Source organism: Sus scrofa, chromosome X (genome assembly GCF_054392235.1).
Source record: "Sus scrofa isolate SSC_HxYL_T2T_F1_AM1 chromosome X, Sscrofa_HxYL_maternal_Yorkshire_Landrace_v2.0, whole genome shotgun sequence".
NCBI classification, from domain to species: domain Eukaryota; kingdom Metazoa; phylum Chordata; class Mammalia; order Artiodactyla; family Suidae; genus Sus; species Sus scrofa.
Window position 1 is genome coordinate 98,547,286 of NC_139401.1, and position 23,028 is coordinate 98,570,313.

The 23,028-nt window shown below is 43.1% G+C and overlaps 1 protein-coding gene across 12 annotated transcripts in view; it reads left to right on the forward strand.

Annotated features, from left to right (window-relative positions):
• MID2 (midline 2) overlaps positions 1 to 23,028 on the forward strand; it is a 100,433-nt gene that overhangs the window by 29,499 nt on the left and 47,906 nt on the right. For 10 of the 12 annotated variants that reach the window (XM_085008133.1, XM_085008137.1, XM_085008138.1 and 7 more), the window contains exon 3: positions 1,990 to 2,085. In XM_085008133.1, coding sequence (XP_084864259.1) covers positions 1,990 to 2,085 — 96 coding nt within the window. Of the gene's footprint in view, positions 1 to 1,989; positions 2,086 to 9,801; positions 9,947 to 13,809; positions 13,861 to 23,028 lie in introns of those variants that run through there. The other 2 variants (XM_085008142.1, XM_085008144.1) reach the window with 2 other exon arrangements.

Here is a 23,028-nt window from a genome sequence, read left to right on the forward strand (position 1 = left end):
TTGCTTAGAACTCAGGTTCAAATCAACCATTAGAGCCCTTTGTTTTTCCTTGTTCTCTCCCTTTGTCCTTGCTACGGAGAAAGCCACAGATTGCGATCGTTGTGGAGTTAAAGAAGGCCGGGGGGGAGACACAGTGCCTGCGCCAAGAAAAATGGAATAAATGGTGAAAAAAAAAAAAAAGCATTCCCATGGGAATAAAGCCAAAGAAACCAAGAGAGATCTGGCGAGAAGAAAAGCAGAGATGAAGCTGATTCTCATAATCCAGATTGAGAACAAGTGAGATCAGACTGCCTGTTCTAGAAATACAGAGATCCATGGGAATACATCCTCTGGGATAGATTCATGGGACAGGGCCGAGGATACTAAGGAGCCACAGCTGCTTAGCAGAGAAGGAAGGGGCCAAGTCCATGAGTCCTCTGTGTCCTCCCCTTCACTTCGCCTGGCCTCCCCCTTCCCCTCCCCCCAACCCCAAATATGAACTTTGAACAACCGCAAACCATAGGAACCATGGAGATAGCAGGGAACAAGACCCAGGGAAGGAAAGCTAGCAGAATAAGGGCCAGGAAGTTGGGGTATTACATTTGGAACAGACTTTGCGAGAGAGGAGCGGATGTTGGGGTAGGTCCTGGAAGAGAAGCAGCCTCCGGAGCTGAAGACTTGGGAAGGGGGAAGGGGGGAAAGCCCATTATCAATCCAGAGCGAAGTGCATTCTGTTTTGCCCACATAAGGAATGGAAGAGAATAGCTTGCTCAACTGAAAATATTCTAAGAGGCCTTAGTACTATGGTAACTATGTTATAATAAACAGATTTGCAAAGCGCTTCTAATGTTTACCTCCGAGGCTCTATGTACCAGTAAACAATAGTAAGCAATGGATGTCCTGTCTCTATATAGCCACACTTTGCATTTCGAAGTCTGGCATTTCCCTAGGCTATCTCATAGCATCAAAGAAGGCAAGCCGTGAGATAGAATGCTAGATTTTGATGAATTCCACACTTAAAAATGTCATCTTTTTTTTTTTTTTTGAAGGAAGCCGCTGGTCAATAGAAAGTGTAATCATCAAAGACAAAAAAAAAAAAAAACATGGAAAACTGGAGTAAAGCTGTGTCTGAGGACTAGAGACCTGGGTTCCAGTCCTAGTTTGGCCACATACTAATTATAGGATTGTGCAAAACCCTTTACCCCCATTCTGCAGCTCTGTTCTCTCATCTGTAAAATGCTGATATCACCTACTTCATAGGCTGTCATGCTTATCACAAGATATGGATGACATTGCTTAGTATTGTGTCTGGCAAGTGGTAATTGTTCAATAAATTACAGTTTTCTCAGTCTACTCATCTGTAAAGGAGAGAGAATAAAACCTGTTCTTCCTATGTGACAGGATTACCATGGGGGCAAAATGAGATACTGACTCTGAAATACTTTCAGAGTTTTAAAAATATGATAGAAAACAGAAAGTTGCTTTAGTGTAGGCATCCACAAAGTCACGACTGTCATCTTTTCCCCACTGATGACAGTCTGGAATAAATGAACAGCATTACTCATTAGCCCCTGGAACAGTGCCTGGCCCCCACTCAATGAAACTTTGGGCGTTCCTGTCGTGGCACAGTGGTTAACGAATCCGACGAGGAACCATGAGGTTGCGGGTTCGATCCCTGGCCTTGCTCAGTGGGTTAAGGATCTGGCATTGCTGTGAGCTGTGGTGTAGGTCGCAGATGTGGCTTGGATCCTGCATTGCTGTGGCTGTGGTGTAGGCCGGCGGCTGTAGCTCCGATTGGACCCCTAGCCTGGGAACCTCCATATGCCGTGGTCTCGGCCCTAGAAAAGGCTAAAAGACAATTTTTTTTTTTTTTTTTTAAAAGGAAGCTTTGAAATATTTGTTGACTGACTGACGGAACGCCACATGATACTGGCTCTCAGATTGAACATGTCTTCTTTTTTCTTCCCTCTTCCCTGTTTCCCTGTGGCTTCACACTCTCCGCGCTGGCAGCAAACTCTGGAGATGAATCTCACCAACCTGGTCAAACGCAACAGTGAACTAGAGAATCAAATGGCCAAACTGATACAGATCTGCCAACAGGTTGAGGTATGTAACCGAGACAGTCTTGTCATTCTCTCCGAGGACCTGGACCAGGCCATTCTTTCGGGGGGACTTGAGTTTTGCATTTCGAAGTCTGGCATTTCCCTAGGCTATCTCAGACTGTAGCTCAGCCATTTGGAGCGAAAGGGCCGAATGATAGTTCTGGGGTGTCTCATTCCTTGATGAGGCTTGTCAGAAGACAAGTGACCATTAGCTCTTGTTTTTAAAAAGTATTTAAGTGGTAGTGGTGGTGGTGGTGGGGGAGCTATCTAGGGGGCCATCCCTTCTCCTTTCGTAATAGCAGGTGGCATGAGAATCTGACATGAAGTGTGTTTCTTCTTTCCTCAAACTGGCAATCGTGGCTCCTTCAAGCAATTACTGGGGAATAAGGGGAGTTGGGGATTCTGGGTCCTTGGGGTAGGGGGAGGTTCATTCAGTGCAATGTTGTTTCTGTACAAATATTATCAGAACTGCTTCTCTGCCTCTTCTCTCTTCTTCCCCATCCACCTTACCTGGTCCTCAGTCATCCTTTCCACTTATTCTTATCATCGACAAATGACGTCTGTGTTGAAGGTGCCTGTGAATTATCCAGTGTTGTGCAACTATAAGGTTGTCAACAGTTGTTTTCTACGGAAAATCTCAGAGCAGAGCTTATAAGAGGAGTTGACCTCTTCATAATGGACCCAATAAAAGAAAGATGTCATCTCTCTCTTTTTTCTTAAGCGCACGAGACGTCAGCCATAGCCTTTGGTTTTGTGTTGATTTTGTTGGAGAGGCAATGGCAGGGCTTAAAGTATAAACAGGGCTGGGTAAAATATTGTAGGACTCCTCATGGCCAGTGATTGGATAAAAATGTGTCTTCATTCTATTTACAACCGGACAGTCTAGTTCTAATCTTGTGTGACAGAAAATGTAATGCTTCAGGTTAATTTTATTTGAAGTAATAAAGTAGGATTTTATGAAAATCTCACCTTTTAATCCCCTACCCCCTGGGTATTCCTATGTAAGAGAGTGTGGGGAATCTTCTTGTAAGGCAAAGAATCTTCTTTTTTTTTTTTTTTTTTTTTTTTTGTCTTTTTGCCATTTCTTAGGCCGCTCCAGTGGCATATGGAGGTTCCCAGGCTAGGGGTTGAATCGGAGCTGTAGCCGCCGGCCTACGCCAGAGCCACAGCAACGCAAGATCCGAGCCACTTCTGCGACCTACACCACAGCTCACAGCAACGCCGGATCGTTAACCCGCTGAGCAAGGGCAGGGACCATACCCGCACCCTCATGGTTCCTAGTCAGATTCGTTAACCACTGCGCCACGACAGGAACTCCAGAATCTTCTTTTTTTTTTTTTTTTTTTGTCTTTTTGCTATTTCTTGGGCCGCTCCCGTGGCATATGGAGGTTCCCAGGCTAGGGGTCGAATTGGAGCTGTAGCCACCGGCATACGCCAGAGCCACAGCAACTCAGGATCCGAGCCGCATCTGCAACCTACACCACAGCTCACAGCAACGCCGGATCATTAACCCACTGAGCAAGGGCAGGGACCATACCCGCACCCTCATGGTTCCTAGTCGGATTCGTTAACCACTGTGCCACGACGGGAACTCCCAGAATCTTCTTATAGAAGTAACCGCTCCTGATTGTTTGGACATCTTAAAGTATGGTTTTGTTTTTTGTTTTTTTGGGGTTTTTTTGTTTTGTTTGTTTGTTTCTTTTTTGGTTTTTAGGGCTGCACCTGCAGCATATGGAGGTTCCCAGGCTAGGGGTCCAATCGGAGCTGTAGCCGCTGGCCTACACCACAGCCACAGCAACACCAGATCCGAGCAGCATCTGCGACCCACACCTCAGCTCATGGCAATGCCTGATCCTTAACCCACTGAGCAAGGCCAGGGATTGAACCCGCAACCTCATGGTTCCTAGTCGGATTCGTTTCCACTGCGCCACGATGGGAACTCCAGTATTAGGTTTCTTAAAGTAGAGTGTACGTGTTTGATGAGCATATGATTGCAATTGGATCCCCGCTGGGCGCTCCGTTTGTGGAAGCGAGTGGTGCTATATGTAGGGTACACAGGATGCTGGTTAAACTCAGGTGCGAGATTGTGGAATGGGGTGGAGAATTTAAGAAGAAGCTTAAGGGATGGAAAGAAAGAATCATGGAATGTAAGTTGGAAAACTGGGTTCTATACTTGACTCTGTCATTAGCTCATAGTACGAACCTGAGTGAGTCCTTTAGCCTCTCCAGTTCAGTGTCCTTACGTATAAAATGAGGGATTGAACTGAATACATGACCTTCAGCCTCTCTTCCACATTTCTCAAGTCGTAATTCTGTAAATGGTTACTTTCTTTATTCTTTTCTTTTTCTCATCGGTCTCCTCCTTTCCAAGAGGACAGAAACAATACAGAAGGCATTTTAGAGTGGTTTTCAGCTAATCAGAATCTCTTTATGTTGCACTCTATCAAAGCTTCTGATTATGCTGTTAGATTACAGTATAAGAAACCCACACTGGTAAAGAGACAAGGAGGTATTGTGAGCAGGAGACAAGATAAGGAATCCCTTGGTTTAGAATTTGCATGATTGAGGGTGGGGTAACAGCTCAGAGTGAATAAAACGTGGTTAGAAAGTATAATCATCGCTTTCTCATTCTCATCAAAAAGACTGCATTAAGGAGACAGCAAGTTGTAGTCAAATTAGCAAAGTAAGCAGCTTATTTTCATTGCCTATTCACTTTAGGACCTCCCTAACATCTCGTCATCCCACCCTCCCCCGGAAGCTTATCACTCTGGCCAGTCTCACCCAGACATAGCCCTGTTCCAACCTTCCCCAGCCCAATGCACCAATCAAAGCTTTATAATTCAGGGTCCTACTCTTTTCAGGTGGCAAGGTAGCCTCATAAAACAGTGCATCATTGTGTCACCGGAGGAGGACTCGTTCATGCCCTCTAGGTTAGAGGCAATGCCTTCATGCCTTTTGGAAGTTCATGCTTGAGCCTTCAGGAGATGCCACCAGTGCTGCCAAATGTAGGCAAAATAAGGGGGACGAGCAGCCCAGTGACAACCAGTGAAGGATGGATTTAAGAGGCTCCCTTAAGGGTGCTTATTAAATCCTTGGCCACTGTCTGCTCTGGCCTACAAAAGGTCACTTTTTTTTTTTTGTCTTTTGTCTTTTGTCTTTTTAGGGCCACACCTGCGGCAGATGGAGGTTCCCAGGCTAGGGGTCGAATCAGAGCTGTAGCCGCCGGCCTACACCACAGCCAAGGCAACGCCAGATTCGAGCTTTGTCTGCGACCTGTGAGCTGCGACCACAGCTCACGGCAACGCCAGATCCTTAACCCACTGAGCGAGGCCAGGGATCCATCCCGCATCCTCATGGATGCTAGTCAGATTTGTTTCCACTTCGCCACGACAGGAACTCTCCAAAGGTCACCTTTTATTCATACTTATTTATGCAGCCGAGCATTGTACCGGGTACAAAGAAAATGGCACAGACACGCTACTTACCCTGGGAGGACTCCCACGCTATAAAAATTCACCCCGATGTGGATACGCTTGTGCAAGAAGTACAGACAATAGAATAAAAATGTGAACTGAGAATTGGGAAAGAATCTTGAGAGACTGCCTTACATGGCAAGAGGCAAGGGTGAGAGTACATTCTGGGAGTTAGTTCCATGGTCTATTCTGTTTCGGATTCTGTCTTTGACATTGACCCTACAGGAGGGTTTATGGAAAACCACGGCTGTGCTCTATGACATCATCCCTTCTGAAAGGTTAAGGATGTGCCCTAACTTCCCCCATAATAATAGGGTGAGTCCAGGGTACTTATTATGCTCATTCAGCACAGAGCCTGTGTGTCCAGAAGGCTTCAGGACAAGCCCCGGGAGTAGAAATGCAGTTCAGGAAGGAATTTGAGACTTCATAAATGCTTATAAATACTTTATAAAATGAAATACATCGTAGGATACTGTCTGTCTCGAGAGCCAGACCCTGAAGGGTGATGTGAATTTTTTTTTTTTTCGTTTTGTCTAATCCAGATTTGTCTCCGGGGAAGGACTATCTTCACAGTATAAACCAGGCATTTCACATCGGGCGGGGGTGGAGGATACCAGCTAAGGCAGTTCTGAGAAAACTGGAATAGGCTATTTTCCTGCCAAACCTGTTCCCCTTCCTGATTGTCTGCAAATGTTTTTGTCACAGATTGACTTTTCATAAAAGAGCCATAAATACCACCTCCCTCTCCTGGTTCTTTCTCCCTGTTCTCTATTCTCCTCAGAAAGTAAACAAAGCTGCACTCTTCCTATTATTACAGAAACAGAGATTAGGATCGCCACAGATTTGTTAGCTGCGTGCTTTGGTAACGTCGTCGCTGCCCAGCTTTCCGAATTCAGTGGCTCGGCAGTTGGAAAATATTTTCTGGCGAGGCTGGAGAATATGGGAAGGAGGGAGAGGCAGACCCGGGACTCCTTTAATCGGGTTAAGGAAGGGCACGCTCTGACCTTGCTGCTCTGGCCACTTGATCTCTATATATAGCTCTTTATCCTGCCTCATCAGGCATCCTTTGTTTACATTTCCAAAGGAAATCTCTGTTTAATGCATAGCCAAGGGACAATATATACCAACAGATGAATATTTCCTCTTGGCTTCCAAGACTGCATGGTTTTGTGAATAAATAAGCGTTCCTGAAAATATTGAGGGGAGGAGAAATGGTTAAATCCCCAGCAACCGGTCAGTCAACATTTCTTGAGCAAACACCGTGTACCCAGTGTGGTAGGTCATGTGCAGGCGACAGGAGACACATAACCTTGTTGATGACCTCTAGGAGCTTTTAGGCTGGCTGGGGACAACCCAGGATCTAGTGAGAGAGAGAGAGAGGAGCGTGCAGGACAGGGAGCACAGATGCATGTAGCATAGCCCTTCCGTGTTTACTTCTATCGTTGTATCGTTAACTTTTAGGGCACCGGGCATAGTAAAGCACCTGCCTGGATATGTTGTGTGCCATCTGCTTTCCTCTCCTCCAGAAGTGCTGTGGGACAATGGGCTAATCCATCCCAGAAGCTCCATGGGCAGATTGATTTCCTTCTGGCTCTTCTCAAGCCTTTGAAGGGGCTGGGTGGCACAGCTCTTTAGCTTTAAGAGGAAGAAAAAAGCAAAGAGAGGAGCTGGCAGAGAGGGAACGGCTTCCCTTGGTTTGTGGGATTTCAGCTTCCTGTCTTGCCACCAGGTCTTAGCTCCGGTAACTTTCAGAAGTCTTCCTCTTAGGGTTCAAACTCTAGGTGGCTTGGTGTTCTCCCCTTTCTGTTCCTTTTGCTCCTTGAAAGGGTGTTTGTTTGGGGAAGAGCAAGAGTCGATGTCTGACTGCTTCTCCCCACATAAAAATAGACGTTTTAAGAGAAATTAGTTTAGGAGTTCTCGTTGTGGCTCAGTAGAATCGAACCCAACTAGCATCCATGAGGACACGGGTTCAATCCCTGGCCCCACTCAGTGAGTTAAGGATCTGGCGTTACCATGAGCTGTGGGGTCGGTCACAGATGTGGCTCAAATCTGGCATTGCTGTGGCTGTGGTGTATGTAGGCCAGCAGCTGCAGCTCCGATTCGACCCCTAGCCTGGGAACTTACATATGCTGAAGGTATGGCCCTAAAAAGCAAAAAAAAAAAAAAACAACCCCCCCCCCCAAAAACCCCAAAAAACAAAAACAAAAAAAACCCCAAAAAACCCCAAAACAAACAAACAAACAAAAAAAAAACACTGCTCTGGATGATTTCAGCAGATGATCCTTACATGATTTAGAGTGGTTGAGCTAGAAAATATAATAGAATCTAAATCATGAAAGCACAAATATGCTCGTTGGAGGACTCTTCTGCAAGCCCTGAGGACATGATACAGTGAAGGAGTGATTAGAGTGAAGTAAGTGTAATCAGGGAACATTTAATGGAAAAATTCAATTTAGCCAGACGTCGAAAGGGGAAAAATAAATTCCTCCCTGTGCTGAGACAGAGAGCAGAGGTATTTACAGAGGGGGCAATGAGCAGGTCGTACGAGCAAAATGGTACCTGGCTATACACTGGGTATATGGAGATAAATAGGAAATGGTCTCTGCCCTCAAGAAACTTGCCTGACAGGTAAAATGTCAAATCTAATACAAATATAATTATTGTAATGAAGGTAAGTGCAAGATGACAAGCTAGCACAGAGAAAGAAACACCTAATTGCCTCAGAGGCTTAGGAAAGACTGCAGAATGGAAATAAAAATCAAGTTATCTTGAACCAAGAGTAGAATTCTGCCAAGAAAAAATGAGAAAAGAGAGAGAAGGGGAACATATGGGAGGACACAGAAGGGGAAACAGCCTCGAGGTGTTCAGGGAACCACCAGAAGCTTGGTTCAGCTGGAATGTGACATGTGAGAATCATTGCAAGAGGTGCATATGAAGTAGCCAGGGCCTCATATGCCAGGGATCGGTGTTGGACTTTATCCCGAAGTCCCTGGGGACCCATGGAAGGATATAAAGCAGGTGAATGACTGGATGAAGTCTTCATTTCAGGATTGCTCTGGCTGTAGTGTGCAGGATGGAACAAGGGTCAAGGGTCACACCTGAAGGCGAAGAGACCAGTTAGGTGGCTTTTACTGATAACAAGGAGAGATGAAGGCCTAACCTAAGGCAGTAGCAGTAGGGCTAGGGAAGGGGGGATAAGTGCAAAACACACTTGGAGGAGATGGAATCAATATTATGGGGTGATCAGTTAGATGCAAGGGGTGGAGGGGTGAGAAAATAAATAGTAGGATGATGATCCATAGGGTTCTGGCTTGGGTAACTGGACGGATGTGTTGCCTTTCACTAGGTTAGGAGATACAGACAGCGTTCTTTTGGGACATGGGAGATTTGTTGTGCTGTGGGTCAGAGGGTCAAGGAGGAAATGCCTAGTGGCCAGCTAGCTGGATCTGAAGGTCAGGAGAGAGGTCTGGGAAAGGGATAAAGACTTGGGAGTCATCTAAGGAGCACTGAAAGCCACGAAGAATGTGGAGAATGAGAAGAAAACCCAGGGCACATCCATCCAATTGTTCGTCACTCTGAATACAACCACAAACGGACTTTGCAAAAATAAATGGAAAGACTATGGAGCTTCTTATGAGATAACTGCGGGGCAGCGTGTGTTTAAAAAATTAAATGTCAGAAGGAACTCATTCATTTGTAGCAATAACCAGCATTTTATTGTTTTCATTAATGATTTTTATTTTTTCCATTATAGTTGGTTTACAGTGTTCTGTCAATTTCCTACTGTACAGCATGGTGACCCAGTTACCCATACATGTATGCATTCTATTTTCTCACATGATCATGCTCCATCATAAGTGACTAGACATAGTTCCCAGTGCTATATAGCAGGATCCCATTGCTTATCCATTCCAAAGGCAATAGTTTGTATCTATTAACCCCAGACTCCCAGACCATCCCACTCCCTCCCCCTCCCTCTTGACAACCACAAGTCTTTCTCCAAGTCCATGAGTTTCTCTTTTGTGGAAAGGTTCCTTTGTGCCAGATAGTAGATTCTAGATATAAGTGATATCATATGGTGTTTGTCTTCCTCATTTCCAGCATTTTAGGTACTGCCTCTATACGGACTGTGATAGTAAGTAACACTTAATGAAGATTTCCTGTGATGTTTTATAGGTATTAACTCATTTCATCCTCACAACAGCTCTATGAGGTAAATAAACACTGTTATTATTCTTGCTTTACAGATAAGACACTGAGATACAGAGACATGGAAGTGATTTGCCAAGGTCAGGCTGCTAGTAGGTAACAGAGAGGGGACTGGAATCCAGGCACTTGAGCTCCAGAACCTGTGCCCCAACCACCGCCATTATATTGCTTTGCAAGGCCAAGGTACACGTCATTTGGCTAGCTCTCGTTATTCACCCATTGTGAGGATGGCTTGTAATGATGAGTAAGGGGAGTGATATATGGGTGTGAATTCTGGAGGAAAGCAAAAGAGGAACAGAAAGAGCAGAAGGGAGAAGGAAAACGAACAAAACAGAGGCTCTAAATAGCAAAGGAAGAGAGGCCTTCAAGGTAGGGAAATTTTGAAAGAATCCATTCGAACAGCACGTTATACAGGAAGATATCGTTAGTGACCTTTGAGAACAAAGGTTCAGTGGAAAGGTGAGGCTAGAAGAGCGAGAGGTCAAAGAGAAAGTAGTTTTAAGGAAACGCATGCCGTGAGAAGTTTGATCATGAAAGTAAGGAGAGAAATAGAGTGGTAATTATCCTTTTGAAGTACAAAACAATCAGACTCACAGACGTACTCGTACAATACTCCAGTTGTTTATTGTGTGACTGGGTAACTAACTCCAGGACTCACTAGATCCCCTGACTCTGACCACACGTGCTTCATTTCCCATCCTGCCTTGGCTTCCAGCCACCTCTCCAATCCTAGGCCCCCCTGCGCAGCTTCCAAGCTTCCGTTTCTACAACTCCCCTCTCCTAGAAAGAAGTGTGTAGGTTCTGAGATGCCGTGTGATGTGGTGGCTTTGGCGTCGGGTGTGCTAGCTGTGTGACCTTGGACAAAAATCACTTCTCTGAGCGTCCGTTTCATCACGTATGAAACTCAGGCTACTTACATTTCGAAGGGAAGGGCAGTGCACGTAAAATGCTTGCTGCTGTAACGGGCGGATAGTCGAAGCTCAATCAATGGTAGGAGCAGTAGCAGTAATGGTAGTGGTGGTGACAGGAGTAGGAGTAATCGTAGGAGCAGTTGTTAGTATTAATAGTACTCGTACTACTGGTAGTATTTGCGGGCACCATACCCTTGCCAGAGATCGCTAGCCCTGACCTCGGGACTTCTAGAAGATTATCGTTATTTCTGAGGGTGGAGAAGACAGCCCTTCTCCAGGGTTCCCAATCAATTTCAAATTTAACACATGAACTAGAACGTTCCTTGGGAAGGGGGAATGGTAATGAAATTGCAGCACTGAAAATGTTGGAAATCTCAGCCAAGTGGCCCTATTTAATCACCCACCAATAGCCGTGCAAAGGTGGTACCCTGAAAGGGGGTATTATGCTCAATAAGCTGCTGGTTTTCAGTTACCGGATCAAACATGTTTTATTTAGTATGGAAAAGTTCATTGCCCTTCTGCAAGACTATCTAAGGCATTCTTTACATTGGTACTTAAGTAAACTTGCCAATTATCCTGCCCAAATTCCTCTTGATTACTGCCGCTAAGCAAAGGCAAAAGAAAAGTTTTGGGAGGGAGACAGATGCTTTCATCTCTAGTGGTTTTCGTAACTGAGAGTTTGGGGGATTTTTTTTTTTAATTGAAGTGTAATTGACATACAACACTAGGTTAGTTCCAGATGTACAACATAGTGATTCAGTATTTATTTGGGGGAGTTCCCATTGTGGCTTAGTGGTAATGAACCTGACTAGTATCCATGAGGATGCGGGTTAGATCCCTGGCCTCACTTGGTGGGTTGAGGATCCAGCGTTGCTGTGAGCTGTGGTGTAGGTCGAAGACGTGGCTCAGATTCCGAGTTGCTCTGGCTGTGTCACAGGCCGGCTGCTGTAGCTTGGATTCGACCCCTAGCCTGGGAACTTCCATGTGTTGTGGGTGCGGCCATAAAAATAAAAAAAAATTAAAAAAAATTTATTTGGTATTGTAAAATGTTTATTAGCCAAGCTATTCAGTGAGTATTTTGCAGGAGATGGAAGAGCAAGAGGAGCAGACTTAATATTAAGCTGCCGAGGAGGGCTGGGGCCACCAGCACTTTGTGAGAATGAAATAGCTATTTTGAAACCAATGAGGACTTATAGGTGGAGAGAATGGTTTTACTGAACAATGGGAAGTAAGTGTATAGTGACGTAGACAGTCTATTCATTTATGCTACTGAAATGACTAATTCAGAGTATTATATTCAATCCTATTAACTTTATGGCAATTGATATTTAACACAGATGAAAAACCTAAATCAACTGGACACGCTGAGGTGTGGGCATAACCGGTTTTTATCCTAGAAAAGAAAATGCTTTATAATTTTTTCGACACCCAATGTGTTCAGTTCTTTTTCAGAAATACTTTGTGACCATTCTTGCTATATTCCAGAGAAAGAAAATGTTCGAGGACATTAAAGGCTGCATTTGAAACATCTGGAGGGTACGGACACACAACGGGGTTATAAGGATGAAATGAGTTGGGGTTAACAGTGTTTTCCCGCTCCTCCTCCCTGACATCCATACAACATAAAAGCTTCTGGTGTATCCTAAAAAAAAAAAAAAAGATCAAAAAAAGCCAACTAAAAAAAAGACAAAAAAAAGTTTCTGGTGTGGCCATGGTTTCATAGTCAAAACAGTTCCTATAGGCATACAGTCTTGTTCTGTTTCTGTGCTTTTTTTGGTGCAGTGAAGCTCATTTTATAGCCCCATTTCCCATCTGCTGCCTTCTTCCTCCAGTTCCCATTTCTCAGTATTCAAATTCCAGGTTATTCACTAAATGACCAGAACACTTGTCTAATTTTGGACCCTTCTGCTTGCTGTAGTCTTTGCACAATCCACCCAAGTTCCCCATTTCCAGTATGCTCTTGGAGTGCTAATAATTCACGTTAAAGCCCTATCAAACCTACCCTATTCCTTTAAATGTTTCCAGTTCCACCCCACCTCCAGTCTCTCTTGCCATTGATGCAAGCAAAAACTTAAGCAAATAAATCAAAACAAAGACCTCCAAAAACCCTAAAACGAAAACAACCCCCACCACGGTAAGACATGCACGCAGCCCTTGAAATGCCCTTTCTGTCTCTGTCTGGAAGAGTCCAGCATTGTGATACAGTAAGCAGGCATTGGGAGTGGGAAAGACTCATATTTATTGATTTTTTTTTTTTTTGGTCTTTCGTCTTTTTAGGGCCGCACCCTCGGTATATGGAGGTTCCCAGGCTAGGGGTCTAATCGGAGCTATAGCTGCCAGCCTACCCCACAGCCACAGCAATGTCACATTTGAGCTGCATCTGCGATCTACACCATAGCTCACAGCAACGCCAGATCCTTAACCCACTGAGCAAGGCCAGGGATCGAACTCGAAACCTCATGGTTCCTAGTCGGATTAGTTTCTGCTGCATCACGACGGGAACTCCGAGACCCATATTTAAATCCTATGTGCTGGGCTTTGTGCTACAGGCATTCTTGTTTCTTTTCTTTTCTTTCTTTTTTTTTTTTTTTGTCTTTTGTCCTTTTTAGGGCCACACCCTCGGCATATGGGGGTTCAGGCTAGGGGTCTAATCGGAGCTGTAGCCACCGGCCTACACCACAGCCATAGCAACATCAGATCCGACCCACATCTGCAACCTACACCACAGTTCACGACAACACGGGATCCTTAACCCAGTGAGCGAGGCCAGGGATCGAACCTGCAACCTCATGGTTCCTAGTCAGATTCGTTTCCACAGTACCACAATGGGAACTCCCCCATTCTTTTTTCTAATCTTAGTGTTTATGACAGCCCTGTGGTAATGTTGGTGATATCCCTATTTTCCACTTGAGGAATCTGAGAGGGAGAGAAATTAGATGACTTCCTCAAGGTCACACATAGAGTAAAAGCTTGGGCTCAGTCCTGCATCTCTCAGAGTCCAAAGTCCATGTCCTTTTCACTGCACTATGCAGCCAACTGAAGACACTATTTGTTTACTTACCAGAGATTCATCTGTGTTCAGATAGAAAGGAGCCGGCTTAGGATGCCCACTGATTTTCTCCCTTCATTAAACAGCTCCAGAAGAACAGATGATCTGTTTGGGGGCTTGGCATTCCTGACTCCATGGTAAGCCTCTTATGGTCCTATATTTGATAGCCCAGAGCAGCTCTTTGTCCTAAGAGCTCTCAATGGGGGTAGGAAGCAGAGGGAGAACCTCTGCCAGAGTTGGTAGAGAGAAGGAAGCCGTAGTACCCACTGTTAAGGCACTTATTGCTCAGATTATGTTTGTGTCGTGAGACCCAAGTAAGGGATGCAGACACAGTGGGCAACTCCAGGTATCGGTACTGACCTCAGTCATAGAGTCAGTTTACTGTGGGACCCGCACGTCCTTCCTCAGACTGCCTTGCTGGGTCCTCCAAGGGCACGACTGGGCTGCAAGGTAGAAGCAGCGTCCATGTGACACAGGTTTTCTGAACTGTTGTGAAAGAGTTTGGCAGTAAAGTTTTACCCTCAAAAGTGTACTTAAGGTTATCACACGTAGAATAACTCATAAATGTAATACCATGATGACTGCAAATATATATAGATTTCCTCAGAAAAAGAGTATGTACATGGTTATTTTATTTTATTATTGTTATTTTTGGTCTTTTTGTCTTTTCTAGGGCCGCACCCATGGCATATGGAGGTTCCCAGGCTAGGGGTCGAATCGGAGCTATAGCTGCCAGCCTACGCCAGAGCCATAGCAACGAGGAATCCGAGTCGTGTCTGCGACCTACACCACAGCTCATGGCAGCACCAGATCCCTAACCCACTGAGCGAGGCCAGGGATTGAACCTGAAACCCCATGGTTCCTAATCGGATTTGTTAACCACTGAGCTACGACGGGAACTCCCATATATGGTTATTTTAAAAAACACAATTTATTTAAATAAAAAAAAATAGAAACAGCTCATCCATTTCTCTCCCCCTCCACCACCACCCCCAGCCCCCTGCCTCTGGCGACCACCAATTTGTTCTTATGTCTATGAGCTCATTTATTTTGATAGGCGAGAAGTAGATTAATTAAGATAGGACGCTTGTGAGAGATGCAGGTGGGCAGGCAATGAGGCTTATTTTTTAAATTAAAATTCTTTTTTAGATTCTCTTATAAGAGAGATCCTACAGTATTTGTCTTTCTCTGTTGGACTTAATTCACTTAGCATAATGCCCTCGAGGTCCATCCATGTTGTTACAAATGGCAAGCTTTCATTCTCTTTTATGGCTGAATTTCATTGTATATATACCACGTCTTCTTTATCCAGTCATTCATTGGACTTAAGTTGTTTCCATGTTTTGGCTATTATAAATACTGCTACAGTGGACATGCTGGTGTGTGTATCTTTTTTGTTTTTTGTTTTTTTTAGGGCTGCACCTGCGATATATGAAGGGTCCCAGGCTAAAGGTCAATCAGAGCTGCAGCTGCCAGTCTACACCACAGCCACAGCAACGTGGGATCCGAGCCATGTCTGTGACCTATACTACAGCTCATGGCAATGCCTGATCCTTAACTCACTGAGCAAGGCGGGGGGTCAAACCTGAGTCCTCACAGATACTGGCCGGGTATGTTACCACTGAGCCACGATGGGAACTCGGCATGTATCTTTTTGAATTAGTATTTTCCTTTTCTTCAGGTAAATACCCAGAAGTGGAATCGCTGGGTCATATGGTAATTCTATATTTAGTTTTTTGAGGAACCTCCATACTGTTTTCCATAGTGATTGTACCAATTTACATTCTCACCAGAAGTGCACAAGTGCACAGTTTCCCTTTTTTTTTCCACATTATCAACACTCGTGATTTGTTGTTTTTCTTTTTTTCTTTTTTTTTTTTTTTTTTGCTTGTTTGCTTTTTTTAGGACTGCACCTGCAGCATATGAAAGTTCCTGGGCTAGGGGTCAAATTGAAGCCGCAGCTGCTGGCCTACACCACAGCCATAGCAACAGGGGATCCTGGCCACGTCTGAACCTACACTACAGCTCATGGCAATGCTGGATACTTAACACACTGAGCAAGTGAGGCCAGGAATCAAACCGCATCCTCGTGGATACTACTCGGATTCGTTACCACTGAGCTACAGTGGGAACTCCCTACTTGTCTTCTTAATGAGAGCCATTCTGACAGGTGTGAGGTGGTATCTCTTGTGGTTTTCATTTGCATCTCCCTGATGATTAGTGATGTTGAGCATCTTTTCATGTACCTGTTGGCCATCTGTCTGTCTTCTTTAGAAACATCTCTATTCGCATCTTTTGCTTTTTTAAAATAGGATTGTTTGTTTATTTATTTATTTATTTATTTATTTGCTATTGAGTTATACGAGTTCCCTATATAGTTGGAATATTACCCCTTATCAGATATATGATTTGCAAATATTTTCTCCTATTCTGTAGACTGCCTTTTAATTTTGTTGATGGTTTTCTTTGCTGTGCATAAGCTTTTTAGTTTGAGGTAGATCCACTTGTTTGCTTTTGCTTTTGGTGTCAGATTCAGAAAAAGCACCTATGTCAAGGTGCTTACTGCCTGCGTTTTCTTCTGGGGGTTTTATGGTTTTAGGTCCTATGTTCAAGCATTTAATCCATTTCGAGTTAATTTTCGTGTCTGATGTTAGGTAGTGGTCCAGATACGTTGTGACTGTTAGTGGTGGGCTTATGCCCCTTGATGGAATGAGTACTGAGAAGTGCAGGTGCACCCAGGGAATCAGCTATTTACTAACACAGGACAGAAAGAGAATTCCACATCCCAGCCCATTCCCACTACCTCTCCTCTCGCCTAAAGCACATCTTGAATCCATGTGTACCCCATTCAAGCAGTTCTAGGAACTCTTAGTACTCTTAAGAGCTTAATATGCATTAGCTCATTTAATCTTCACAATAACGCAAGGAGGTAAGTATTATTATTATTCTCATTTTACAGAGAGGGCAACTGAGGCATAGGGCAAGTGCATAATATGTACAGTGTGACAGAGGGAGTGACTGGCAGAGTGAGGGTTAGCATCCAGCCGGACTCGAGAATCCATGCTCTTAACCACTATGCTGCACTAAAAGTGAAGGGAAAAGCTAACCAGATCCATCAGTGGCTGTATGTGCAGGGCTTTGCAAGTTGCTGGCTATTGTGCCCATGGTCTGGGTTAAGGACAGACGTCTGTCTCTATATCTCAGTCTTGGTTGGTGTGTTATGTGACCGTGTGTCCATGTGGGAAGGGCACAGTGTGTATCTGGAACAGTATCTGGGCAATGCCTTTCTTTGTGGTAATAAGCTCTTTATAGAGCATACATCTCAGCGCTCTTGCTCATGCTATGTATGCATCGCTGTCTCAGAGGTGGCTGGTTGAGTGTTCATCTCGTGTATGAGTGTGCGGAGGGGGCATATTGTAAAAAGAATATATATGGAAAGAAGAACATATGTCTAGTGAGAGAATCAGTGTTTAAATTGGGTCTCAAGGATTGCTTTGACCTGTTTTTTGTTGTTGCTGTTGTTGTTTTTAAATTCCCTCAAAGGGTTCTTTCCAAACCCTTGGAATGTTTCCCCATATAGGGGAAGGAACTGGGAAACAACTGGAGAAGGGTGCCTTTTGTTTCTTCTGATTGGAAACATCATCTCTTGTGTTCAGAGGAGTTTTCCCCCCTCTTCTCCATAGCCCAGACCTGTTCCAACTTCCCCTTAGTAACATCAAAGGCACAAGACAATCATTGGCTATGGAATAATTTCTAAACCAATAAAACTTCAGCCAAAAGATTGCATTGTACCAATGGGAGTCCATGTCACATAGAACCACATAGTTCTGCCTTTAGCTTTTCCACTCCCAAGCTATATATGGGCAGTCGTCTGCTGGCACACAAGGGCAGGCTTATGAGTGCACAAAGATGTCTTCTTAGAAACATCTCAGGTGGAGGGGAAGCACAGAACATGAAGAGGATTAGAAAAGGCCAGAAGGAGTTCCCGTCGTGGTGCAGTGGTTAACAAATCCGACTAGGAACCATGAGGTTGGGGGTTCGGTCCCTGCCCTTGCTCAGTGGGTTAACGATCTGGCGTTGCTATGAGCTATGGTGTAGGTTGCAGACACGGCTCGGATCCCACGTTGCTGTGGCTCTGGGGTAGGCCATGGTAGATGGTGAGAAAGTATGTGAAAAGGAAGGGGAAAAACAATCACAAGGTACCAGTTTACTATATAGTGCATATACACTGAAATTCTTGCCAAATTTGTGGCATGTTCTAGCATCTGAAGAGTTCTGAATCTTCTAGCCTCCTAGGGCTATTCTGGGATTCTGATTGCCACTCAGTCATCAGCCAAGAAATCCAAACTATTTTAGGAGGATTCCATTGGCTTTCGAATGAAGTAGAATATATATTATTTTGGTAGCACAAAGAGAACATTTTTTTTAAGAAGTAAGAATGGGATCTCACAGATGAGTAGACAAATTGCATGTTGTCTGCATGCCAGGAAGTAGAATTAAACATCTTCATGCTTTCACACTCCATTTCTGTCAAAAACAGGATTTTGGCAGCAAACCATTTGAGAAAAACCCCCAAACTGACCTACAGTGAGTACTGCCAAGTCCCATGCTTACTGCTAGCCTGCCATACAGCTGCTACCACAGAGACACATCAGTAGCTCAGGAGGTGAAAGTAAATGGTGCTCCCAGGTTATTGGTATTTATTATTTATGGTCTTTTTTTGGCCACACCCACAGCGTATGGACGTTCCCAGGGCCAGGGATCAGACCTGAGCCACAGCAGTGACAACACTGGATCCTTAACCTGCTGAACCACCAGGGAACTCTATGGTCTTTTTTTTTTAAGTAACTACCCTTCTAGAGAGTAAAACATCTGTGTCTTTTTCCTTGGTAAACCTTTATCGGAAGGTGTTTATTAAAATCCATTGTTCACTCAGCATTGTGCTTAGTACCGCAGGAGACTAGAGCAGGTACGAGTCTTCAAGGACATTATAGTCTAGTTGGGGAAACAAGAACCAACATTATAAAATGGTAATCAATACAAAATAAAAGGTTTGCGTCCTTAATCGTGTGATAGGCTAGAGGTGTTCAGAGGAGAGGGAGGTCAAAGAAGGCTAACATTATCATCACTCGCATCACAGCTAACATTTATTGACACCATGTGCCAGGTATTGTGCTAAGTGCTTTGCATGTATTATCTCATTTAATCCTCTCAACTGCTTCTGAGATAGGCATTATTATCATCCCAAAGATACAAAAACTCAGATAACTACGTGACTTATCCAAGGGGAGTGATGAGACAAGAGATGTAGAGAGGCAAGGAGGGACCTGATCACAAAGGACCTTAAAAGCCATGTTAAGAAGTTTGTGTCTGCACAACCACCATACTCTTCCTTTCTTTTGTTTTTGGATGAAGATGGTATTTAAGGGGATGGCTTGGGCCATTTCAGGGCGTTACTCGGTTTTCCTAAATCTCTCTCTTGCATATAGGAGGTATACATGTTATTAAACTTTTATTGGTATTCTCAAAAAAAAAAAAAAAGGTTTGTAATTCATCCCAAGGTCAGAGGGAAGCCAGGTGAAAATTAGAACAAAGCCATTTTAAGCATGGGAGCAGTGTGGGTTTTTTTTTTTTTTTTTTTAAGATTATGCTGCCTGGCAGCTGGATTAAGAACACATTTTGTATTGGGAAGATACAGATGAGAGACAGAGGGACCAGTTAGGTGACTGTTATAGCACAGTGCCTACATAGTAGGCATTCAATGCCAATTTGTTGGATGGATGGATAGATAAAATAATTAATTAATTAATTTTTAGGGCTGCACCCATGGCATATGAAAGTTCCCAGGCAAGGGGTCGAATGGAAGTTGTAGCTGCTGGCCTACACCACAGCCACAGCAATGCCAGATCCTAGCCGCATCTGTGACCTACACCATAGCTCACGGCAACAATGGATCCTTAACCCACTGAGCGAGGCCAGCGATCGGACCCGCATCCTCATGGATACTAGTCGAGTTCATTACTGCTGAGCCACAACAGGAACTCTTGGATAGATTAATTTAAGGAAGAGATTCTAGTGGACAGGACTAGTGAAGTAATAATGAAGGACAGAAAGGGATAGATTTGAATTATATTTAGGAGATAAAATATATGGGATTTAAAGATCAATTGGATGTGGGGGATGAGAAAGATAAGTTAAGAACAATGCCCAGGATTTCTGAGGGACCAGTGGTGCCACGCATTCATTTAGGGAATATTAGAGAAGAATCAGATTTAATTGAAAAGAGAGGGGAAGAGGATGAGTTCACTTTTGGAAACAGTTGGAAGCATTTTGTGGTGCCTATGGTTATACAAATTTAAATCTCCAATAAGCACTTAGATATATGGGTCTAAATTTCAGGAAAGAGATTTAGGATAGAGAGAGAGATAAGTAAGGCAAATAGGAATCTTTTGGGGATAACATAATTATTCTGAAATCGGACTGTGGTAATTGTTGCACAATTCTGTAAATTAATTTAAACAATCATTGAATTCTTTAGCAGCACTATTTACAATATCCATGACATGGCAGCAACCTAAGTGTCCATTGACAGATGAAAGGATAAAGAAGATGTGGTATATACACAATGGAATATTACTCAGCCATAAAAAAGAATGAAATATCACCATTTTTCAGCAACATGGATGGGCCTAGAGAATATCATACTAAGTGAAGTATGTCAGACAGAGAAAGACAAATGTTATGCGATGTCACTTTCATGTGGAATCTAAAAAATAATACAAATGAATCTATATACAAAACAGAAACAGACTCAAAGACATAGAAAACAAACTTATGATTATCAAAGGGGAAAGTGGGGGGGAGGGATAAATGAAGAGTATGGGATTAACATATACACACTACCATATATAAAATAGATAGGCAACAAGGACCTATGGATGGCCTAGTGAACTATATTTAGTATCTTGTAAAAAACTATAGTGGAAGAAATCTAATAATCTATATAAAACTGGAAGAAATCTTTTGAATTCTCCACTTAAAATAGATGAATTTTATGGTATGTAAATTATATCTCGATAAAGCTCTTTAAAAAAAAAAGTTAAGCCAGGCACTAGCATATAGATGGTATTGAGGCCTTAGAAATGGATGCAATCCCATAAGACTGAGAGTGATAGAATTCTTGGAATATTAGCATTTGAGGGCCAGGCCAAGGAGTTGGAGTGATCAGAAGGAAAACGAGGAGAATTCGTGTCATGGAAGCCAAGGGAAGAGCATATTTCCAGAAGAAGCAAATGGATGATTTCTCTTTGACCATAGGAGAGACTTAAATGCCATCGGGAAAGAACCAGTTGACAGGGAGAGGCCGAGTGATGAAGAGAGAAGGGAAGATTGACCGAGGACCCCAGGAGGGCAGAGAGGATGGAATGCAGAGCACAAGTAGAGGGATGAACTTTGTAGAGGAAGAGAGATGTCACTTTTTTGTCATGCTAGAGAAGGAGGGCAGAATGGTTGAGGATGCAGGTATGTTTGTGTACTGGTTTGTTGTGGGAAATCGAAGGAATTCTCTGGGATGTGTTCTATTTCTTTGTGAAGGAGGAAGTAAAATCATTTGGTATGATTTTACTATGATTGAGAAGGGAGGCTGTGGGCTTGGAGCTTTGAGGATGATAGAGATTTGAATGAGCCACTGTGCAGAGGTGGAGAGAGCTGTTCAGAGAATCCTACAAATACAGGATTAGTAGGAAACATTGAGAACCTGCCCGAAGCTGGACACCACAAATTTAAAGGGGGAATCAGTCTATGCTTGTGTGATCAACATATAGGTCATAATTAAAACATGAGAATTGGAGCTCCCACTGTGGTGCAGTGGGTTAAGGATGCGGCATTGTCTCTGCAGTGGCGCAGGTTTGATCCCTGGCCCAGTGCAGTGGGTTAAGGATCTGATGTTGCCGCAGCTGTGGTGTAGGTTGCAGCTCCAGCTCACATTAGATCCCTGGCCCAGGAACTTCCATATGCCACAGGTGTGGCCAAAAAAGAGAACGAAAACCCCACAAGAATCAAAATGTTGGTTAGGTGAGAAAAAAGATGGATATATATATATATATATATGACAGATAAAAGGTTAATTATTAATATTGGAGATATCCAATATTGTATTATTTTATTAGTAATGTTAACCATTTATCTGTCACATGTGTTGTGATTTTTTGCCTGGTTTGTCATTTATCTTTATTTTCCTACATGTCTTTTGCTTTTTCTGGTTTGTGGAGGAAGGTCTCTCCTCCTTAAACAGCCTTTTCATATTTTCCGTGGTTTTCTTTTTTTGTATTTTAAGTTTTTAATCTACATGGAATTTATTTTAGGATATGAGGTTTTGAAATTTATTTTAGGATACGCAGTTTTGTTTTCTTCTGGATAAATAACTACTATGCCAAGATCATTTATTCGCCCAACAGCCCTTTCCCTATTGCCATATATTGGGGTTTCCATATGTACTCGGACCTCTTTCTAATGATTTAATTTTCTATCCTCATACCAATACCTTACTATTTTGATCATAGTGGCTTCATGGAAACTTTTAATATTTGGTAATATTTTGTATTTCTTTGTCATAACTTTCTTGCTATTGTTGGATATTTTGTTCTTCACGTTAACTCAATTTTATCCAGTTATGAAATATGCTTAATTTGGATTGTGATGATCCTTGTATTGCTACATTGGGAAGAAATTATATTAAACCATCTCAAACAGAATCATGGTATATCTCTGCATTTTTTCAGGTTTTATTTTTGGGACCCTCTCTTTAATATTTTACTGTAGTCTTCAAATAGGTACAGTACCTTTCTGGTTAGATTTATTCCTAGGTATCTTATAGTCTTGTCCCTATTGTGAGTGGGTTGCTTTTCTGTTTCCATTTAAAGTAGCATATTTTCTTATATGACAGTCTTACCAAATTAATATTTTTAGATTTTTTTTAAAGCTAGAATCTCTGAGGTTTATCTGAAGTACTTAAATCTTTTCTTCACCAATATTTGTACCAATTATTTAATTTTCTCATTTTCTTTTGCCTCAGCTAAAGCATTAAAAACACCATTAAGGAGTTCCCTCATGGTTTAGTGGGTTAAGGGTCCGATGTTGTCTCTGCTGTGGCTCTGGTTACAGCTGTGGCGCCAGTTGGATCCCTGGCCCAGGAACTTCTGCGTGCTGTGCGTGTGGCCAAAACAATAAATAAATAGAATAAAAACACCGTCGAATAATAGTGGTGATATCCTACATATTTGTCTTACTCATGTTCTGGGAAGAAC